The sequence below is a fragment of the Herpailurus yagouaroundi genome, unplaced genomic scaffold (assembly GCF_014898765.1).
Source record: "Herpailurus yagouaroundi ecotype Mexico unplaced genomic scaffold, PumYag 77, whole genome shotgun sequence".
In the NCBI taxonomy this organism is placed as follows: Eukaryota; Metazoa; Chordata; class Mammalia; order Carnivora; family Felidae; genus Herpailurus; species Herpailurus yagouaroundi.
The window spans coordinates 33963504-33980413 of record NW_024412388.1 but is presented as its reverse complement, the minus strand read 5'-3'; the positions used below and the strand labels follow the sequence as shown (position 1 = coordinate 33980413).

The 16910-nt window shown below is 49.8% G+C and overlaps 1 protein-coding gene across 2 annotated transcripts in view; it reads right to left on the bottom strand.

Moving 5' to 3' along the window:
- CFAP57 (cilia and flagella associated protein 57) overlaps nt 1-16910 on the bottom strand; it is an 85012-nt gene that overhangs the window by 36739 nt on the left and 31363 nt on the right. For both annotated transcript variants that reach the window (XM_040469890.1, XM_040469889.1), the window contains exons 12-18: nt 14664-14825; nt 10490-10645; nt 9008-9101; nt 8194-8384; nt 4412-4585; nt 3345-3503; nt 1040-1183 (exon numbers count right to left, since the gene is read on the bottom strand). In XM_040469890.1, coding sequence (XP_040325824.1) covers nt 1040-1183; nt 3345-3503; nt 4412-4585; nt 8194-8384; nt 9008-9101; nt 10490-10645; nt 14664-14825 — 1080 coding nt within the window. The remainder of the gene's footprint in view (nt 1-1039; nt 1184-3344; nt 3504-4411; nt 4586-8193; nt 8385-9007; nt 9102-10489; nt 10646-14663; nt 14826-16910) is intronic.

Sequence of the window (16910 nt, the reverse complement as noted above, 5' to 3'; positions counted from 1 at the left end):
GGGGTAGCGGCTGAATCATGCAGGGCCCTGGTAGGGGGTGTGGATTTTATTCTAGGTGAGATGGGACACCACTAGGGGTTCGCTGTGGCCTCTGTGTGGAGAGGTCAGACTGGAGGCTAGAGTCAAGTCCAGATGAGAGATGACAGAGGCTTGCACCCGGGTGAGGCAGCAGAGAGGAAAGAGGGCTAGATTTGAGAGGTCTCTGGAAAGACCATGAGATAGGCACTGGCGATCATTGGATACAGCCATTGTGGGGGGGGGGGGGGCCGGAAGAATCAAGAAGACTCTACACTTGTACCTTAAGCACGTGGGTGGATTGTGGTAACTTACTGGGAAACAGGAAACAGAAGGGAGGGGAAGGCAGGAATTTGGTTTTCGATCAACCATGGACCTACCATGGACCTCACGGCTGCAATCGGCTTAAGGAGATGCACTGTGAATGGGGTGGAGGGACCAACGGGGGCCACTCGTACCTCGATGGAATCTCAGGAGCCCTTGTCCTGTTGATCTTGCTTTTAATCTCTCCTCTCTACCTTCCTCCTGTCTGCTTCCCAGAACACATACTTAAGGCTGCCACTCTCCTGCTCAAGAGACTTCGCATGACTTCCTATTCCTCCTCAGATGGAGTCCAAACACTGCAGCTTTGCATACGCCCCCACCAACATTTCCAGACTGAGAAAAAAAGGTTCATTTGGAGGAGGGTGCTTTCAGATGCGACGGGCTGGTGGCTGAGTACACACCGCCCCCTGGTGGCTGAAGGCCCAAGAGCCGCGGTTTCCCTCGGAGGGCCTGAGCACAACCTAAGGTCCGGCCGCATGCCAAATCTTAAAGCATTCACTCCTGCACAACTGAGTCCCCGCTGGGCCTCTCCTGTGACATCCTCTACAGAGTGGAGGCCTGCATACCCTGGGACAAGGCAGGGATTGGGAGGAGGGGTTTTTCTTATCGCCCCCCCCCCCACCCCCTTGCTACTCCAGCCAGGAACCGTTGGGGAGGCGACAGTAGTCCAGGAGGCCAGAGTGGTTCAGATGGTTCTCACCTCCTGAATCTGTTCCTTCATCACCTTGATCTCATCCTCTCGTGGTTCTATTTGCTTCTTCAGCTCCTTTATTTTGTAGTCGAGTACAAACTTGAATTTCTCCAGTTCTTGGTTTTTCTTTTTCAGATCATAGATGCGCTTCTCCTGTGGGCGAGATGAGAGAGAAGTAAGAGATGGCAGGAGGCTCCGGTATATGGAAACCCTTTAGGGAAAGGACATAAATCCTGTGACCTGACAGAGGAGGCCACAGGCTGCTCTCCCGGCTGGGGGAACAGAGGCTGGCTCCCCCACTAGGGCCGTAGCACTGACTCCTTGGCTTCTGTGCCAGGACTCAGCATTCATTCACTCATTCAAATATAGCTTGTAGGTGACTGCATTTTCTAAAGCTGGCCTCAGCAGCATCTCCCATCCCACAGGCTCTCTGCAACGTGACCATATGCTTCTCCATCAGGAGGGAAGATCTAATTCCTTTCTCTTGCATCTGGCTGGACTTACGGTTTGCTTGTAACCCAAAGAATGCTGCTCAAGTGATGCTGTGTGGCTTCTGGTCTAGCTGAGAAAAGGCTAAGCAGCTTCTACCTGGTTTTCTTAGAACTTGTGCTCTGAGGGAGGCCATCTGCTATGGAGAAAGTTCCCCTACACTGAGAATCCCCGGCTGAGGAGCACAATGGCACTCTGGTTGACAGTCCCCGTGGAGCCCAGCCTCCCAGCCACCCTGGGAAGTATGAATGAAGAAGCCACCTTGCATGATGATCTTCTACGCCCAGCTATTTGTGTCATCCCTGACTGAAGCCCAGCAAGGCCCCTGCCATCAGGGACAAAGATAGGCCATCTTGTTGTAGGCTGTCCAAATGCCAGACCCATAGAACCTGAGAGAATAAAACAGCTGTTACTGTTCTTTTGTTTTGTTTTTCTTAAGTAGGCTCCACATCCAGCACGGAGCCCGACGTGGGGCTCGAACTTGCAACCCTGAGATCAAGACCTGAGCTGAGATCAAGAGCGGATGCTTAACCGACTGAGCCACCCAGGCGCCCCAAGAGTTGTTGTTTTGTACCACTAAGTGGCCAGGGTCTTGCCTGTTGGCTTAAAGCGGATTCAGAATGTATCCAGGAGCCTAGAGTTGGTAAGCTATGGCCTTTGGATCAAATTTGGCCTGTTTTCATAAACTCATTCATGCATTGTGTATGGCTGATTTTACAACACAGTGGCAGAGCTGAGTAGTGCGACAGAAGCCATGCTGTGTGCAAAGACGAAATATTTACTACCTATGCCTTTATGGAAAAAACTTTGCTGTCCCTGCCACAGGCAATGGGGAGCTATGGCAGAGTTCTAAAGGGAAGAGTGATACAATTACAGAGTATGGTGGCAGGGAGCGGGGGGAGGAAGTGGGAAGGAAGTCCGTTAGACTGGTTAGGAGACTGTTGCAATTTTAGGTCAGGAGGCCTTAACCTCCTTCTTATCAACACCCCCCTTTGAGAATCTGAAGAGAGCTTTGGACCCTCCCTACACAAACACCCAGGTACACACACAAACACGCACAAGCAGAAATTTCATGCGTTTCCCCTTATCAGATCCCGAGGGGGCCCACTTCACAGGTGAGAAAACAAGGCTTAGAGAAATTGCCCAAGATCCTGTGGCAGATAAATGGCAAAGCCTGTGCTGGAACCCAATTAGCCAGGGCTAAAGCCCACCGTCTCAACCACTGGAGAATTCTGCCTACCCAAGGCAGGAATGGCGAGGAGAGAGGCAGGAGGGCACACATCCTGGATTTGCTTAGCAGGGGGCTACGAAATTTGGGTAAGCCTCACAAAATGTGATGTGTCTGTCTTCTAAGTGTTTTGTGAGAAAGGCATTCTGAAAAGTGATCCCAGCTTTCTGGGGAGCCTGGCAGTTGTAGGTCAACCGCAGGGAGTGTGCAACGTCTGTGGGAACGGTCACCCGAGGACACCTGGAGCCGTGGCGAGCAGGGGCCCTGCAGTCAGCCGACTTAGATTCTTATCCCAAGTCTGTCGCCTATCGACTGGATTACCTTGGGCAAGATACCAAACCACCTGGAGCTCAGTTTCCTGAGCTCTACAGGGGTCCCTCATGGCCCCTGGGGTGGCCGGGAGAACTGAGTGTGGTGTGTGTACAGCAATCGGCCCAGCACCCAGCACCCAGTAGGCCGTTCACAGACCACTCATCCCCATCAGGTTAAATGAATGTGTTTCAAGCATTCAGGGACCCTCTCTCCGGAGCTTGGTTCTCCTCCCCTGGGTCCATCCATCTGGGTGGTGGTTGAAGGAGGGCAGAGGTGAGCCTTCACCTTATCTTGAATCGTCTCATCTCTTTCCTGGATTTCCCGCTTGAGGCCCAGGATGTCCTTCTCCAGGGACTTAATGACCCCTTGCAGCTTCACCTGCTCCCTCTTCAGGCTCTCAATGTCATTGGTTCGCTCTTCAACCTCCTTCTGCAGGCTGCTGAACTGCAGACACAAATGGCAGCAACAGAGACCACCAAAGTCTTTGTGCTTTCCTCCCTGCCTCCCAAATGCCGGTGAACTTAAAGAGGTCCCCAACACATCACCGACCTGTGACCTGAAAACATGTCTAGTACCCAACATTTCTGGGATTTTAGGAGTGAAGTTTTGGAGGTTTGGGACAGTTTGGGGATTTCCCTGGCAGCACGAGTGATGTAGCATTCTGTCTGATGAGATCCAGTCCCATCCCCTTCCGTGAGGATGGGCTGTCGGGGTCCCTGAGTGGACCCAGAGTTTTCCAGGACCTTGCCAACCTTGAAATGTTGGGATCCATGCCCCATTAAGGTCACAGATACTGTAACTGATGAGCCACCTTGGCCATGTCTAAGAAGGGAAGAGGACATTGTCCCTGGTTCCCTGGATTAAGTAGGGTGATTTCTAATAAGAGGGAATGTGAGTTTGCTTTGAACTTGGCTTCTCTAAGGCTGAACATTTTGGGGAAACTGTGGCAATTCCACAAGGATCTGTGAATTGAATCCCACTTCGTCCCAACCATCAGTGACAATAAACATGTGTCTTGCCTTATAAACCAAGCATCCCACACCCCAGTCCTTCTCCTGCCCACAGCTCCCTGCACGGAGACCCCGATGACACCTCCGGCGGGGACTTGACCTTCATCTCCGTTTCTACCCGAGGTTTAACTCTGAAAACTGACTAAATCCTACTAGCCCATAAATCAAAGTCTGGGGTGTCCATCCGGTGTTGGGGCATATGTCACTATTCTGGTGAAAAGGACAGAGAAGGGACAGTGCCACAGAGAGATGTTAAGGGTGCATCTGCCTGGCGGTTCAGAGATATTGGTAATACAGCCCTCGCCTGTGCCCAGGCCTGTCGGGGAACCACACGTGCGATACCTTCTTCCTCATGATGCCGGTTTCTCCTTTGAGTCGCAGGTTTGATTCCTTTTCATCCCGAAGCTTTTTCTCGTACTTGGTTTTGATATCTTGGATTTCTCGGTCTTCATCTTCTTCGATCTGTTTCTTGGTCTCTTCGAACTCCCGCAGCTGCTGCCTGACGTCTTCCTGTGCCTGATTCAGGGAAGGGGGAGAAAAGGCACTTGACCCTTTTGCGCTGAGAGGGCGCGGGGTGAGATGAGCATGTGGGGCCTATCATGGGGAGTGGGAGACAGAGTGCTATTACAGAAATGGGAACCAAGGCCCTGGGTCCCCTGACCTTCCACTCTCCTGTCTGTCCTCTGCCTTCCCTTCTTTTCCTACCAGATGTGGCTGCAGGCTCCCCTTCAGTGACCGCCCTCCCAACACCCCCAGACCTGTTCCATCTCTGGTCTTCTTTGTACTGACACCCACGCTTCCTCTGTCTTTCCTCCACTGAACCTGTGACAGTTGTAATTTTATATTTGGGAAGTACGTGATTGCCTTTTCCATTAGATGTAAGTTCCTCGAGGAAAGAAACCTGGTCTATCGTGCCCACCACTGAGTTCCCAGAGTACAACCAGCACGGGCACAGAGTTGGTACTCAATACCTGAATAAAAGAGTGAAGCCTTAAAAAAATCTTTTTGAGAGAGAAAAAGCACGAGTGGGGGAGGAGGGAAGAGCAAGAGAGAGGGGGAGAAGGAGAATCTCAAGCAGGCTCCATGCTCAGCGCAGAGCCTGACGTGGGGCTCGATCCCATGACCCTGGGATCATGACCTGAACCAAAATCAAGAGTTGGTCGCTCAACCGACTGAGCCACCCAGGCACCCCAAAAGAGTGAACCTTTAACTCTGCCCTCCTGCTCCTTAATCCAATCACCTGCACGTCCCCCATCACGTTGTGCTATACTGCAATTGCGTGTTGGACAGGCTCCTGGAAGCTCCTTGATGGCAGGGCCACATCTCTCTGCTCACCACCGGGAACACCCTGCACAGCAGCTGGCATGTCACTGGCGATGAATGAATGCAAGCCTGGAGCCCGGACGCTGGAAGAACCACCTCTGCCTGGTAGAGTCTGAGAAGTGACTCGGGTGTGACTCCTCTTTGCTTACTGCCCCCAAGTGGTGCAAGTTACAGATCCTTTTTCTCTCACACTGACCCTGGCATTCTCCCAAACTGCATGTACCATCCCTGGAGTGAGTGTTTCAGGGGTGAAGAGAGACAAGATGGTTTTCAAACTGGGTCCCCAAGAAAGGCTTCTCTCTTTCCCCACCACACGTCATCAGGCCCTTGCTGGACGGAAGCCTGGCAAGGTGTGCTCTGTCTGTGTCCCAGAGTCGCCCGCCAGCCACTGCTCTTGCTCTGGTAGATGTCGCTAAAAAGGAGAGTAGGCCAGCCAGGTTGGCGAGAAGGCATGCCAGGTGGAAGCTCCCTAGGGAAGCTCTGAGTTGAAATCTTTGACTCAGAAGAAGAAATGGTTGTGATCACAGTGTGGGTCCTGGGAGGAAGGCCAGCCTCTCTCCCCTCAGGGCACATTCATTCCCTCCACCTCGGGCCCCCAAGGCCAAGCTCAGATCAGTTTACTGGAGGTCAACAAACATTTCTGGAGCATCTAGGATGTGCCAGGGGGGCCCTAGTTTGAAAATCAGTGATGGGTGAGCCATAGTCCTTGCCCTTGAGAAGTTCCCCTGGAGAAAGAGATATTAACACAGGACGCTACCGAGTAGGCCATAAGAGAAAGGGGTCTGAGGGCCTGAGCACACAGAGAAAGGCTTGCTCAGTCCTGTGGGAGGAGACAGGGGTTAGGGAAGAACTCCTTCAGGAGTTGGCTCCTGTCCTGAGTCTCTGTAAGGGTGGGGACGAGCTGCCAGGTGAAGAGAATCATCCAGAGCAGAGGCTCAGAGCTTGTGTGGGAAACGTGGCCATCCCACGTCGTTGGGTGGGAAGAAACCGGACGGGGCAGCAGGACACGGGGCTGGGGAGGTGGGCAGGGCCAAGGCGGGGTGGCTGTGCCAGGGAACATCCCCACTGGCTGTCGGAGCTCAGCCTGCTCTGTCTGAGGTCCATGCTGTCAGGAGACCTCCACCCTCCACCTCTCACCTTGCTTATCCCCCACTGCCTGCTCACTTCCCAGCTCACTGTGGACTTCTGGGTGCCGCCTCAGTCCTCCTTGCCGTAACCGGGGGTGGTTACAGAGGGTCCTATAATGTCCAGGGTGCCTTGACCTTTACCTCGCCTCTACCTGAGCCACCCACTCTCAGGTCCATCCCCAGAATGGTGCCACCTCGGAAGCCTGAAAATCCAGGCCCTGCTCTCAGCACAGGTGACTTCTCTGTTGGCCCCCCAGGTACGCAGGCCCAGCTCTCAGGCTCACCACGTCCCCTGGCCCTGTCTTGATTCCTCCACTATCTTCCAGGCTCTCGGTTCTTTACCCCTCTCTGGCCTGGACCGGATGGCTGTTCAGCAGACCACCTGTATTTCTCGGCGGCACAACTTGGTCACATCCCAGCTGTGAATCAGGGCTGCTCTGCGTCCCCCTCACTCACACACCTGCTTGCCGAGCCCTGCTGGGGAAAAGCGCACGGCCTGGTGGATTAATGCTGCTGGGACTCACATTTACAACCTCGGCTGGGCTCTCAGCTGCATACCTGCCAGACGTCTTCTCGGTCGTTCCCTTCCTCATTCCCTTCCAAACTCATTCCACACCTTCAGGACTCTCCCGCCCCCTCACCTACGGTACGCCATCTGTTGCAATTTCACGCAGAAAAGGCGGCCATCTGGCTCTCCTCGGTTTTCTCTTCATCTTGGGAAACTAGCTATTTTGGCAACCCAAATTGCTTGAACATTCCATGACTTTGCCTGCCTGCCCTTCCCTCCTGCATTTCCCCATCTCCTGTTCTAACTCTTATTCTTCCTGGGTCTCATTAGCTCCTGCAAGCCTTCTCTGGCCTCTCAGGGAGGTCTGCATCCCCCAGCTACCCTGTGCAGCCCTCTCTTGAGTATCCATCTGTGTGGCCGCCTCTCTCACATGACTGAAAACCAGGCCCCGGCTTTTCTCTTGGTCACCCAGCACTCAAGCTGAGTTCTAAACCAAGAAGAGACCATCTGTGTTTGTCACATCAGTGAAGGAGGGATTTCATCTTGTAAGGCATAAGAAGGTGCTAAAGGGTTTCAGGCAACCACCTTCCCCACTGTTTAGGGCCCTCGTTCCTCTCCAGGTCCTACAGGCTTCTAAAAAGGTCTCTCTAGGGGCGCCTGGGTGGCGCAGGCAGTTGGGCATCCGACTTCAGCTCAGGTCATGATCTCATGGGTCCGTGAGGTCGAGCCCCGCATCAGGCGCTGTGCTGACAGCTCAGAGCATGGAGCCTGCTTTGGATTCTGTGTCTCCCTCTCTTTCTGCCCGCCCGCCCCCCACCCCCTCATGCTCAGTCTGTCTCTCTCTCCCTCTCAAAGTAAATAAATATTAAAAAATACAAATAAAAAGGTCTCTCCAGTCCTTAAGGCTTGAAGGTACAGTTAGGCTAGGACAACAGATACGAACTTAGAATTTCAGTCCCTAACACGGAGCACCTCCCAGCTCACTGGGCCCGCTGGTCTAGGGGAAACAAACGGTGAAGGGCCTGACACAAGGCTGGATGCTAAAAGCAGGGAGTGGGAGGGAAAGGAGTTGAAGGGAGCTTTCCCACAGCTCTTTGGGCTGTTCACAGGCCAGGCCTGCAGGATGCACAGCAAAAGGGAGGTACGGCTCAGCTTCCGGTGAGTACCTCTTCCAGAAGGGTGGTTTTTTCCTGAAGTTTGGCCTCATAAAACTCCGTCAGCTCCTCCAGGGCCTGGCTCTTGGTCTCATCATTATCCCGAAGCTGTTTCTCATACTCCTCCTGCATCCTCTGGGACTTGAGCTGCAATTCCTGGTACTTCTCATATTCTAGAAGCAACTTTTGGTTGTTGCAACACTCTGGAGAGAAGCAAGGAAGGTTATTTCACACTGGACAGGAGCACCCACCTCAGGGCCACCCAGGAGCCTTTGGTGCCCTCCCACCCACCTACCAGCACCAGCTGAGACTCAAATACCTGCCCAGCTCTTTCTCACCTGCCCTCACCCCATTAGCTGGTCAGGCAGTCAAACTCCCTCCCCTTGTTGGCTAGGCAGAAGGTTTCCAGGAAAGGGATGAGGGGTGTTTTAGGGAACCAGGGCCAAGAAGAATGTCCTGAATATGCAAAACAGTTATCAGCACCTCTTCTTACAGAAGACGAGTGAAAACTGAGGCTAGGTGAGGTTTGGTGACTCCTTAGAATACCCAGAAAGTATGTGGTGAGCCTGGGACTGAAGGCAGTCTATCAGGCTCCAGACCTGCACTTTTCTGTAACTCCTACTGGCATGCAGTAATACATGTGTAATGAACAAGGAAATGCACAGGAGTAAAATCCACAGTGAGGTCCAGGGGATAAATGCAGCCTGTTTACAGACAAAGCCAGATTACCTGGGACTTCTGTTCGGTCCCAACGGTGGTGGGGGAGGGAAGACACTCTCAGACTTTTGTCCCCACGCTACCACGTGGCCTCTACCTCGGGACTCACCCAGGTCCTGCAGTTCCTGGCTCTGTTTGTCTAGGAGGTCGTCAATGCGTTCGCGATGGAACACATCCTGCTTTTCTTTTTCTGTTTTTAAAACCTAAAACACAGAGTCAGCTGTTCTCATTTCCACGCATCTGCTGAAATCACCCCAGGGCAACAACACATTTTATAAGTGACATCCTCCTTCACTTACAAACGTTTCTCAAGCCTGTCATTTTGCACCAGGCACTGTTCTGTGAGCCACAAGCAAGCTATCGCTTTTTATTTACATTATATTCTGCTCTGTAAAGTTCTAGGCTTTATTTATATTCTTCCTACTAAATGGGTCTTGTCAATGATGAGTTCAGTTTTGGACATGTAGCAGATGGATTTTGAGGTGGAAAAAGTAAGGATTCATTTGAATTCTCTGTTGTCTGAACAGTGCCTTGGAGGTGTTAATGTGTCAGCTTCTAAGAAGTGTTTTCTTTAATGGAGCAGGAAAGCTCCTTGCAGGCAGAGGGGCGCTCCCAGGAATAACTTCGAGTTGAGCTTGTGGAGGGCACCACGTCAGTATTTGTTGACAAAGGAATAAAATAATAAAACTAACAGCCAGGGGCTTTTTTTTTTTTCCTTTTAGCTAAACTCTCTGACCCATGGCGATAACATAAAAGAACAAATACCCTCTAAGCCAGGGGTTTTAGATGAAGGGCAAGACAGATTTGTGAACAAAGGGGGTTATTCTGGGAAGTCCTGTAGATCAAATCTGACTACAGGAGGGACCATTTAGACTAATTTTATTTAAACTACTGACAATCCAGAAATCAATATTCTGGTAGCTCTTCTTTTTCTACACTTTGCTTTTCTTGTTACCGTTTTCATTTTGTTTTTAAGTAAGTTTCTCTTGATCACAGAGATAATATATGCTCATTGTAGGTGATTTGCAAAACACAGAAAAGTAGAGAGAACAAAATTTAAATTACCCAGAAGCTCAACTTCCTGAAGTAATCACATTGCTGGCTATTTTCTTATGAACTGTTCTATGTGTATTTATTTTACTTAATTAATACCATTCACTACGGTTTTGTGTTCTTCTTTGTTCCACTTCGCACTTTGCTGTAAGCATTTCTGATGTTAGCAACTATGCTTAAAAACCACACGGTATCGGGGCGCCTGGGTGGCACAGTCGGTTAAGCGTCCGACCTCAGCCAGGTCACGATCTCGTGGTCCGTGAGTTTGAGCCCCGCGTCAGGCTCTGGGCTGATGGCTCAGAGCCTGGAGCCTGTTTCCGATTCTGTGTCTCCCTCTCTCTCTGCCCCTCCCCCGTTCATGCTCTGTCTCTCTCTGTCCCAAAAATAAATAAACGTTGAAAAAAAATAAAAAAAAAAACACACGGTATCATATAGTTCATTGTTTGGGCTTGGCTTGGGTAAGGGAGGGCAGTTCCTTCTGGAGTAAATTGGCAATGTCTCATTATTTGTGGCTGTTGGCTCAGTCTCTCAGACAGACCTGGTTTTTCGTTTTCAAGGACTCTATTTCCTGCAGGAACTTATCTGTTAGCTCCTTAATCTTCTCAGAATAGTTCATATCCTTCAGTCGCAGCTGATACTCATTCTCCATTTTTAACTCTTCCACACGAGTCTTCAGCTCCAGCATGATCTGAGCCTTTGGGAGAAGGACATCAGAGTCAAGAACATTCATGGTGGGGGTGAAGGGGAATATTTAACCCGGGGCCTTGAGCTCTCTGAGATCTGCGGTTCTGCTCAGCCTCAGACTCATGTGTCTCAACTAGACCCTGTCATCTTTTCCCTACAAGACCCACGGGCTAAAAACGAGGAAATATATAACATATGGGCTTCCTCCTCTGCCCTCACAACATCCATTCAGTGAGCCCTACTGGGTGCTAGGCATGCTGCTAATAATTCTCTCATCTTCAAATACGTGTTAATGTCATCTGTTAAATGAGGTCTACTTGGGCCACACTAGTTAATCCTGCAACCCTTCCCTTCCCGTTCCTGGCACTCACGACCCTGCTCACTCTGCTCATTTTTTATTATTTTCTTAGATCTAGGCACTTTCTAATATAATTTACTTATGAATTTATTGTCCTTTGTCTTCTTCCTCATTAGAATTTAAGCTCCAAGGGGCGCCTGGGTGGCTCAGTTGGTTAAGCATCCAACTTCAGCTCAGGTCCTGATCTCACGGTTCGTGGATTCGAGCCCCGCATTGGGCTCTGTGTTGACAGTTCAGAGCCTGGAGCCTGCTTCAGATTCTCTGTCTCCCACTCTCTCTGCCCCTCTCCCCACTCCACTTGCTCTCCCCCACTCTCAAAAATAAATAAACATTTAAAAAAAGAATTTAAGCTCCGGGAAGGCTGAAATCTTTGTTGGCTTTGTATACTGATACAGGCCTAGTACCCAGAAGAGTGCCTAACACATAGTAGGTACTTGAGAAACAGTGTTAACTGTGATTCCTGCCCCCATCGACTCTATCGTCTACCGAGGAAGCCAAATAAACACATCATTACAAATTGTGATGAGCGCCCAGAGCCAGGCATCTTCCCAGGACTGTCAATCTGTCCCTCTCAATGTCTGTTATGCCTCTTCTGGCCTCACTAACATTAATTTAGGTCCTAACTCGTCCTGTCTTGCTTGTTCCTACATCTAGTGATTTCTTTCAATCTGTTGCATTCGCTGATGTCAAAGTTTTCTAAAAATACTGTGATGCACACACCCTTCATTTCCTGAAAAAGTTAATGTTAATGACAGAGATGGTGAGCACACAGGTGTTTTCCTCTCACTCATCCATGATCACCCTCTCCCCCCCCCCCCCCCCCATGCATCCCTGTCTCATATTTTCTGGTCTATATCCCCCATAGCCATGGACAATTAGAGAATAATGAATGTGTGATGCTCATTTCTGCATTCCTGCCCAGAGGACAAGTGTGGCCCTGGCACATAGGAAGTACTGAGATGAGGGATGAACACAGGTTGCATGTGCAAAGTCAGGGATAAGAGTGAGGACGCCTGGTCAAAGCGCTGTGTGTGATGAGGTGCAGGTGGGAGGCAGAGGGAGAGGAGGCTGAGATGGGGTCAGACCATCAAGGTCGTTGCCGGCCATGATAAGAAATTAGGATTTTCTCCTAGCGGTCCTCTAAAGGTCCTTGTCCAACCTGATTGAGCTCACTCTGGTCTCAGAAAGACCTCTCTGATGGCAGTGTGTAGCCCAGGCTAGATTCAAGCACTAAGACAGAGGGATTGGTAGGGAGGGGGTACCACATAGTACAGGCAGGGGATGGGCAGGATGGTGGAATGGAGAGATTTAAGAGACAGATTTGAGGGAACATGGTGCCTGGCGGGGTGTGGGGTGAAGGGGACGCGGCCACAGATGAAGATGGTCTCCTTGGTAGGATGCTCCCTACGAGTGGCACTTGGCCCCTCCTGATTCACTGCCTTCTCCTGGGTGCCTAGCACAGGGCCAGCAACATAGCATTAAGTGAATGTTTATCAGATGAATGGGTCACCCCGGGGTCTGCCTTGGACTAGTGGAATACATTTAGTGATGGTGACGCTGGTTTCTGACACATTGTGTCTGGGCCACATGCTCATCATCCTTCCTCAATCCGTGCGCCTGGCCGCAGACGAGGCTCTCCTGAGGTTATTCCCTAACTTACATCTATCAGTGGGTCCTTAGGAACAATTTCCAAAGTCTGAAACACTTTGGAAACACTTTGGGTGTAAAAAGACCCTCCAGCTCCGTACACCCTCTCATCTCTGGCCCCACCTAGCATCTTCCCCGGAGCACCTGTCTCATCCTTCTGCACACTCACCCCTTGGTGTGGAAGAACCTTTCCCATCTGTTCAGGAAGGCTCCGTCCAAGGCTCACTTACTTCCTCTGGTACCACCTGGCTTGGGTCAGGGTCCCTTCCCCTGTGACCCCAGAGCATCGTTCCTTCATAACACCTGAAACACACTTAGTTTCCCTTTTTAATTTTACCTATACCTCCTTCCAGGCTATGAGCTCAAGGCCCCCACATGTCCCTCATTTCCTTCGTCCTAGACCTTAGTATGGCGCCTGGCACATAACAGGGCACGTCTGTAAGTAGCGGTTGGATGAATGAATGAGTAGGTAAATCATGTTGTGAGAGATAGTTACATAGAATATCATAGAGTCTCAAGAAGAAAAAGAGAGCTGGAAATTCTGAGAAATGTGACTTTTAGAGGACAGGTGGAGAGAGAGCAAGGAGGGGGGAGCTGGGAAGGACAGGGAGGTTTACAGGGAGTAGGACTGCGGTCTCTCACATGCAGAGATAGAAGGGGCTCCAGGAGGTGAGCAGAACAAGGCCAAGCTGGGGGCTGGGTCAGGAGTCAGCCCAGACACCTCAGGCCTTTGGCACAGCCTGGTGTCTCCTACTTGTCCTTTTCCCCTACCCTTGGGGAAGAATGGGGGACAAAACAGAGAGGAGGAGGAACAGAAGACGTGCTTGCCTTCCTGCAGGAGGTCAGATCCTGACTCTCATAGGCTCTCCCTTATCCTTTCCTCCCACTTTTCCTTTCCTGCAGAAAGTTCCAGGGAGCTCTAGTAGGGATCTCTGGGAATACCTGGGTCTCATCATCCTGCTTTGGGGCCATTTTGCCTTGCTGCTCTGATGGTTTTCTCATCTCTACTTGACTGTGTTTCCTGATCACAGGGCCCATGCCTGTCTTTTTATACACGCATCCGCAGTCCCTAGCAAACAGTAGGTAGTCAATAAATGCACTCTAGATCCTGGATGAACAGCAATGAATGCATAGCTCTGCCATTCTCTGTAAGCCTCGTGACTTTCCCATCCCTTTGGCATCTCCCTTAGGGAGCGTGGCACAGAACTCTCAAAACACGTCTTCCCAGAGTGTTTAATGCATTTGCAGCAGGGAGGGCCCTTTGGGGTAGTGATGAAGAGCGTGGGCTCTAGATTAAATCTCGGTCAGAACTCTGGTCCTACTACACTTCACTTCACTCCTCCAGAGTCACTTCTTAAAACATGGGGAGAGTAACAGTATCTTCCTCACAGAGATGATATAAGATTTAAATAAGAAAATACTTATAGAGTAATTAGTGCAGTGCCTGGTTTGTAGAAAACCTAAAAAAAATATGCTGGTTATTATTACCTTTACTGTTTTATTATGAAGAGGAGTGGTTTTCAGGGACGTTTTCTAAATAACTTTTTTTTTTTATATAAAGAAGGCTCTACTAGCAATTATTAAGTTTCCCAGATACAACGGGTATAGTCAGCTTGTCAGTTCAATTCTGTAAATACTGATCGACTGTCTTCACGTGTCTAGCATGGGCTAGAAACTGCTGGTCACCCAAGGGAACTGCATGTCATGGCTACTGTCCTCAAAGAGTAGGAAGATGAAAGGTAGTTTCACAGGCTACAAGTGGAGCAGAGTGTAAGTCAAGATGACCACGTGGCAGGATGATGGGCAGGGTGGGGGTGGGAAGAGATGTAGCCACAGTGAGGAGGGCAGCATGATGGTGGGGGCAGGGGATGTGCAAGGGGCCGGGGGGGGGGGGGTGGGGGGGATCTGTGCTGGGCAGTGGCGGGTAGCCAGGCTACACAGGCCCTCGAATGCCAGTCCCAGGAGTTTGGACACAGTCTGGTAAGGAATTTCCACGTCTCTCTTCGTTAGACCCAATTCTTACCTTCTCTTCCATGTCTGTTTTAGTAATGAGCACCTCTTCGGCAAAGCCCACCTCCCTCTCTCGCTTGATTCCTCGACCATCCTTATCAAAGACCTTCCAGGTAAACAGGCAGCCATCTTCAGCAACAGTCAGCAGGAATTGGTCATCAAAGGTGAGCAACATCTGAGGAGAGAAAGAGCATGGAGAGGAAGCTTTCAGAGGTCGTGGGTGACCAGAACTGAGTTGGCTGTGTGCAGGGCCTCCATTCAGGCAACCCTGGGCACATCCTCACGGGAAGGAAGACAGGATCCTGGGTAAGAATGAGATACATCTCACAAGCTTCTGTTCATAAGTAAAAGAAGCAAGACTGGGTCATGTCCTCTGTGGATTTGGAATCTCAAGAGTTAATTATTATCTAGATTATAAAAAGAACTCTCAACACTCGGCAGTAAAAAACCCAAACCAACTAGAGGGTGGGCAAGAAATATGGAGACTTTTCACCAAAGAGGTATCCAGATGGCAAAGAGGCACACAAGAAGATGTTCACCACTATTAGTCATTAGGGAAATGCATATTAAAACCACGGGGAGATATTACTACACACGTGTTAGAACAGCTAAAATGAGAAATAGTGACAATACCAAATGCTGGCAACGATGTGGAGAAACTGGATCCTGCACCCATTGCTGGTGGGAATGGAAAATAGCTTGGCAGTTTCTTAAAAAAAACTAAACATAAATGTATCACATGATCCAGCAATCATTCCCCTGGGCATTTACCCCAGAGAAAGGAAGGTCCACACAGAAGCCTGTACGTGATTGGTCATAGCAGCTTTATTTGTAATAGCCCAACACTGGGAAAACAGTAAACTATCTTGCAATAGGCAGATGGCTAAACAGATTATGGTGCATTCCTGCCATGGAAGAAATGAAGTATTGATACATGAGAAAACTTAGATGGAGCTTGAGGGTATGCACTGGGCGAGAAAAGCCTCTGTTAAAAGGTCACAAACTGTACCATTCTATTTATATAAAATTCTTAGGGTGTGGGGGAAAAATAAATAAAATTCTTTTTTATTAAAGGTGTATTTATTTATTTTGAGAGTGTGTGTGTGTGTGTGTGTGTGTGTGTGTGTGTGTGTGGGTACAAGTGGGGGAGGGGCAGAGAGAGACAGAGAGAGAGAGAGAGAGAGAGAGAGAGAGAATCCCAAGCAGGCTCTGTGCTGTCAGTGCGGAGCCTGATGCGGGGCTTGTGAACCATGAGATCACGACCTGAGCCCAAATCAAGAGTTGGACGCTTAATTGACTGAGCCACCTAGGTGCCCTATATAAAATTCTTAAAATGACAAATTATGGAGGATGCATGGCACGTTCTCTCTCTGAATAAATAAACAAATAAATAAAATGACAAATTATGGAACTGGAGAACCAACAAGTGTTTGCATAGGACTAGGGAGGGAGGCGGGTGAGGGGTGGGTGGGTGTCACTATCAAAGGTAGCCCGAGGGGGCTCTTTGTGGCCATGAAGCAGTTCTGTGCCCTGATTGCAGTGCTGGTTACAGGAATCTATACATGTGATAGAACGGCAGCGAAACACACACACATATTGTACCAACGTCAATTTTCTGGGGTGATATCATACTATAGTTACAGTAGATACAATTATTGGGGGAAACTGGGAGAAGGGTACACTGGACCTATGCCATCTTTACATTCCTACAAATTTATAATCGTCTCAAAATAAAAAGTGAAAGCAAAAGAATCAACTATGAAGATGCCTTCTCACCATCAGGACTGTGCGTCAAAACCTTACAAATGGGGGCGCCCGGGTGGCTCAGTCGGCTCAGTCCGACTTTGGCTCAGGTCATGATCTCACGGTTTGTGAGTTCGAGCCCCGCATCAGGCTCTGTGCTCTCAGTTCAGAGCCTGGAGCCTGCTTCGGATTCTGTGTCTCCCTCTGTCTCTGCTCCTCCCCCACTCATGCTCTGTCTCTCTCTGCCTCTCAAAAAATGAATAAACATTAAAAAAAAAAAAACAAAACCTTACAAATGGCAATGTTCTTTCACTTGGGGCTTTTACCCCTGTCTAGCAATTTAGCCTTTAAAATAATCAGAGATGCCCACAGAAATCTGTAGAGCAGAATATTAGAGTTCATAAGGTCATTTAAATGCCCAGTTTTAGGGGCGTTTGGGTGGCTCAGTCGGTTCAACATCCAACTCTTGATTTCGGCTCAGGTCATGATCTCACAGTTGTGGGATTGAGCCCCGTGT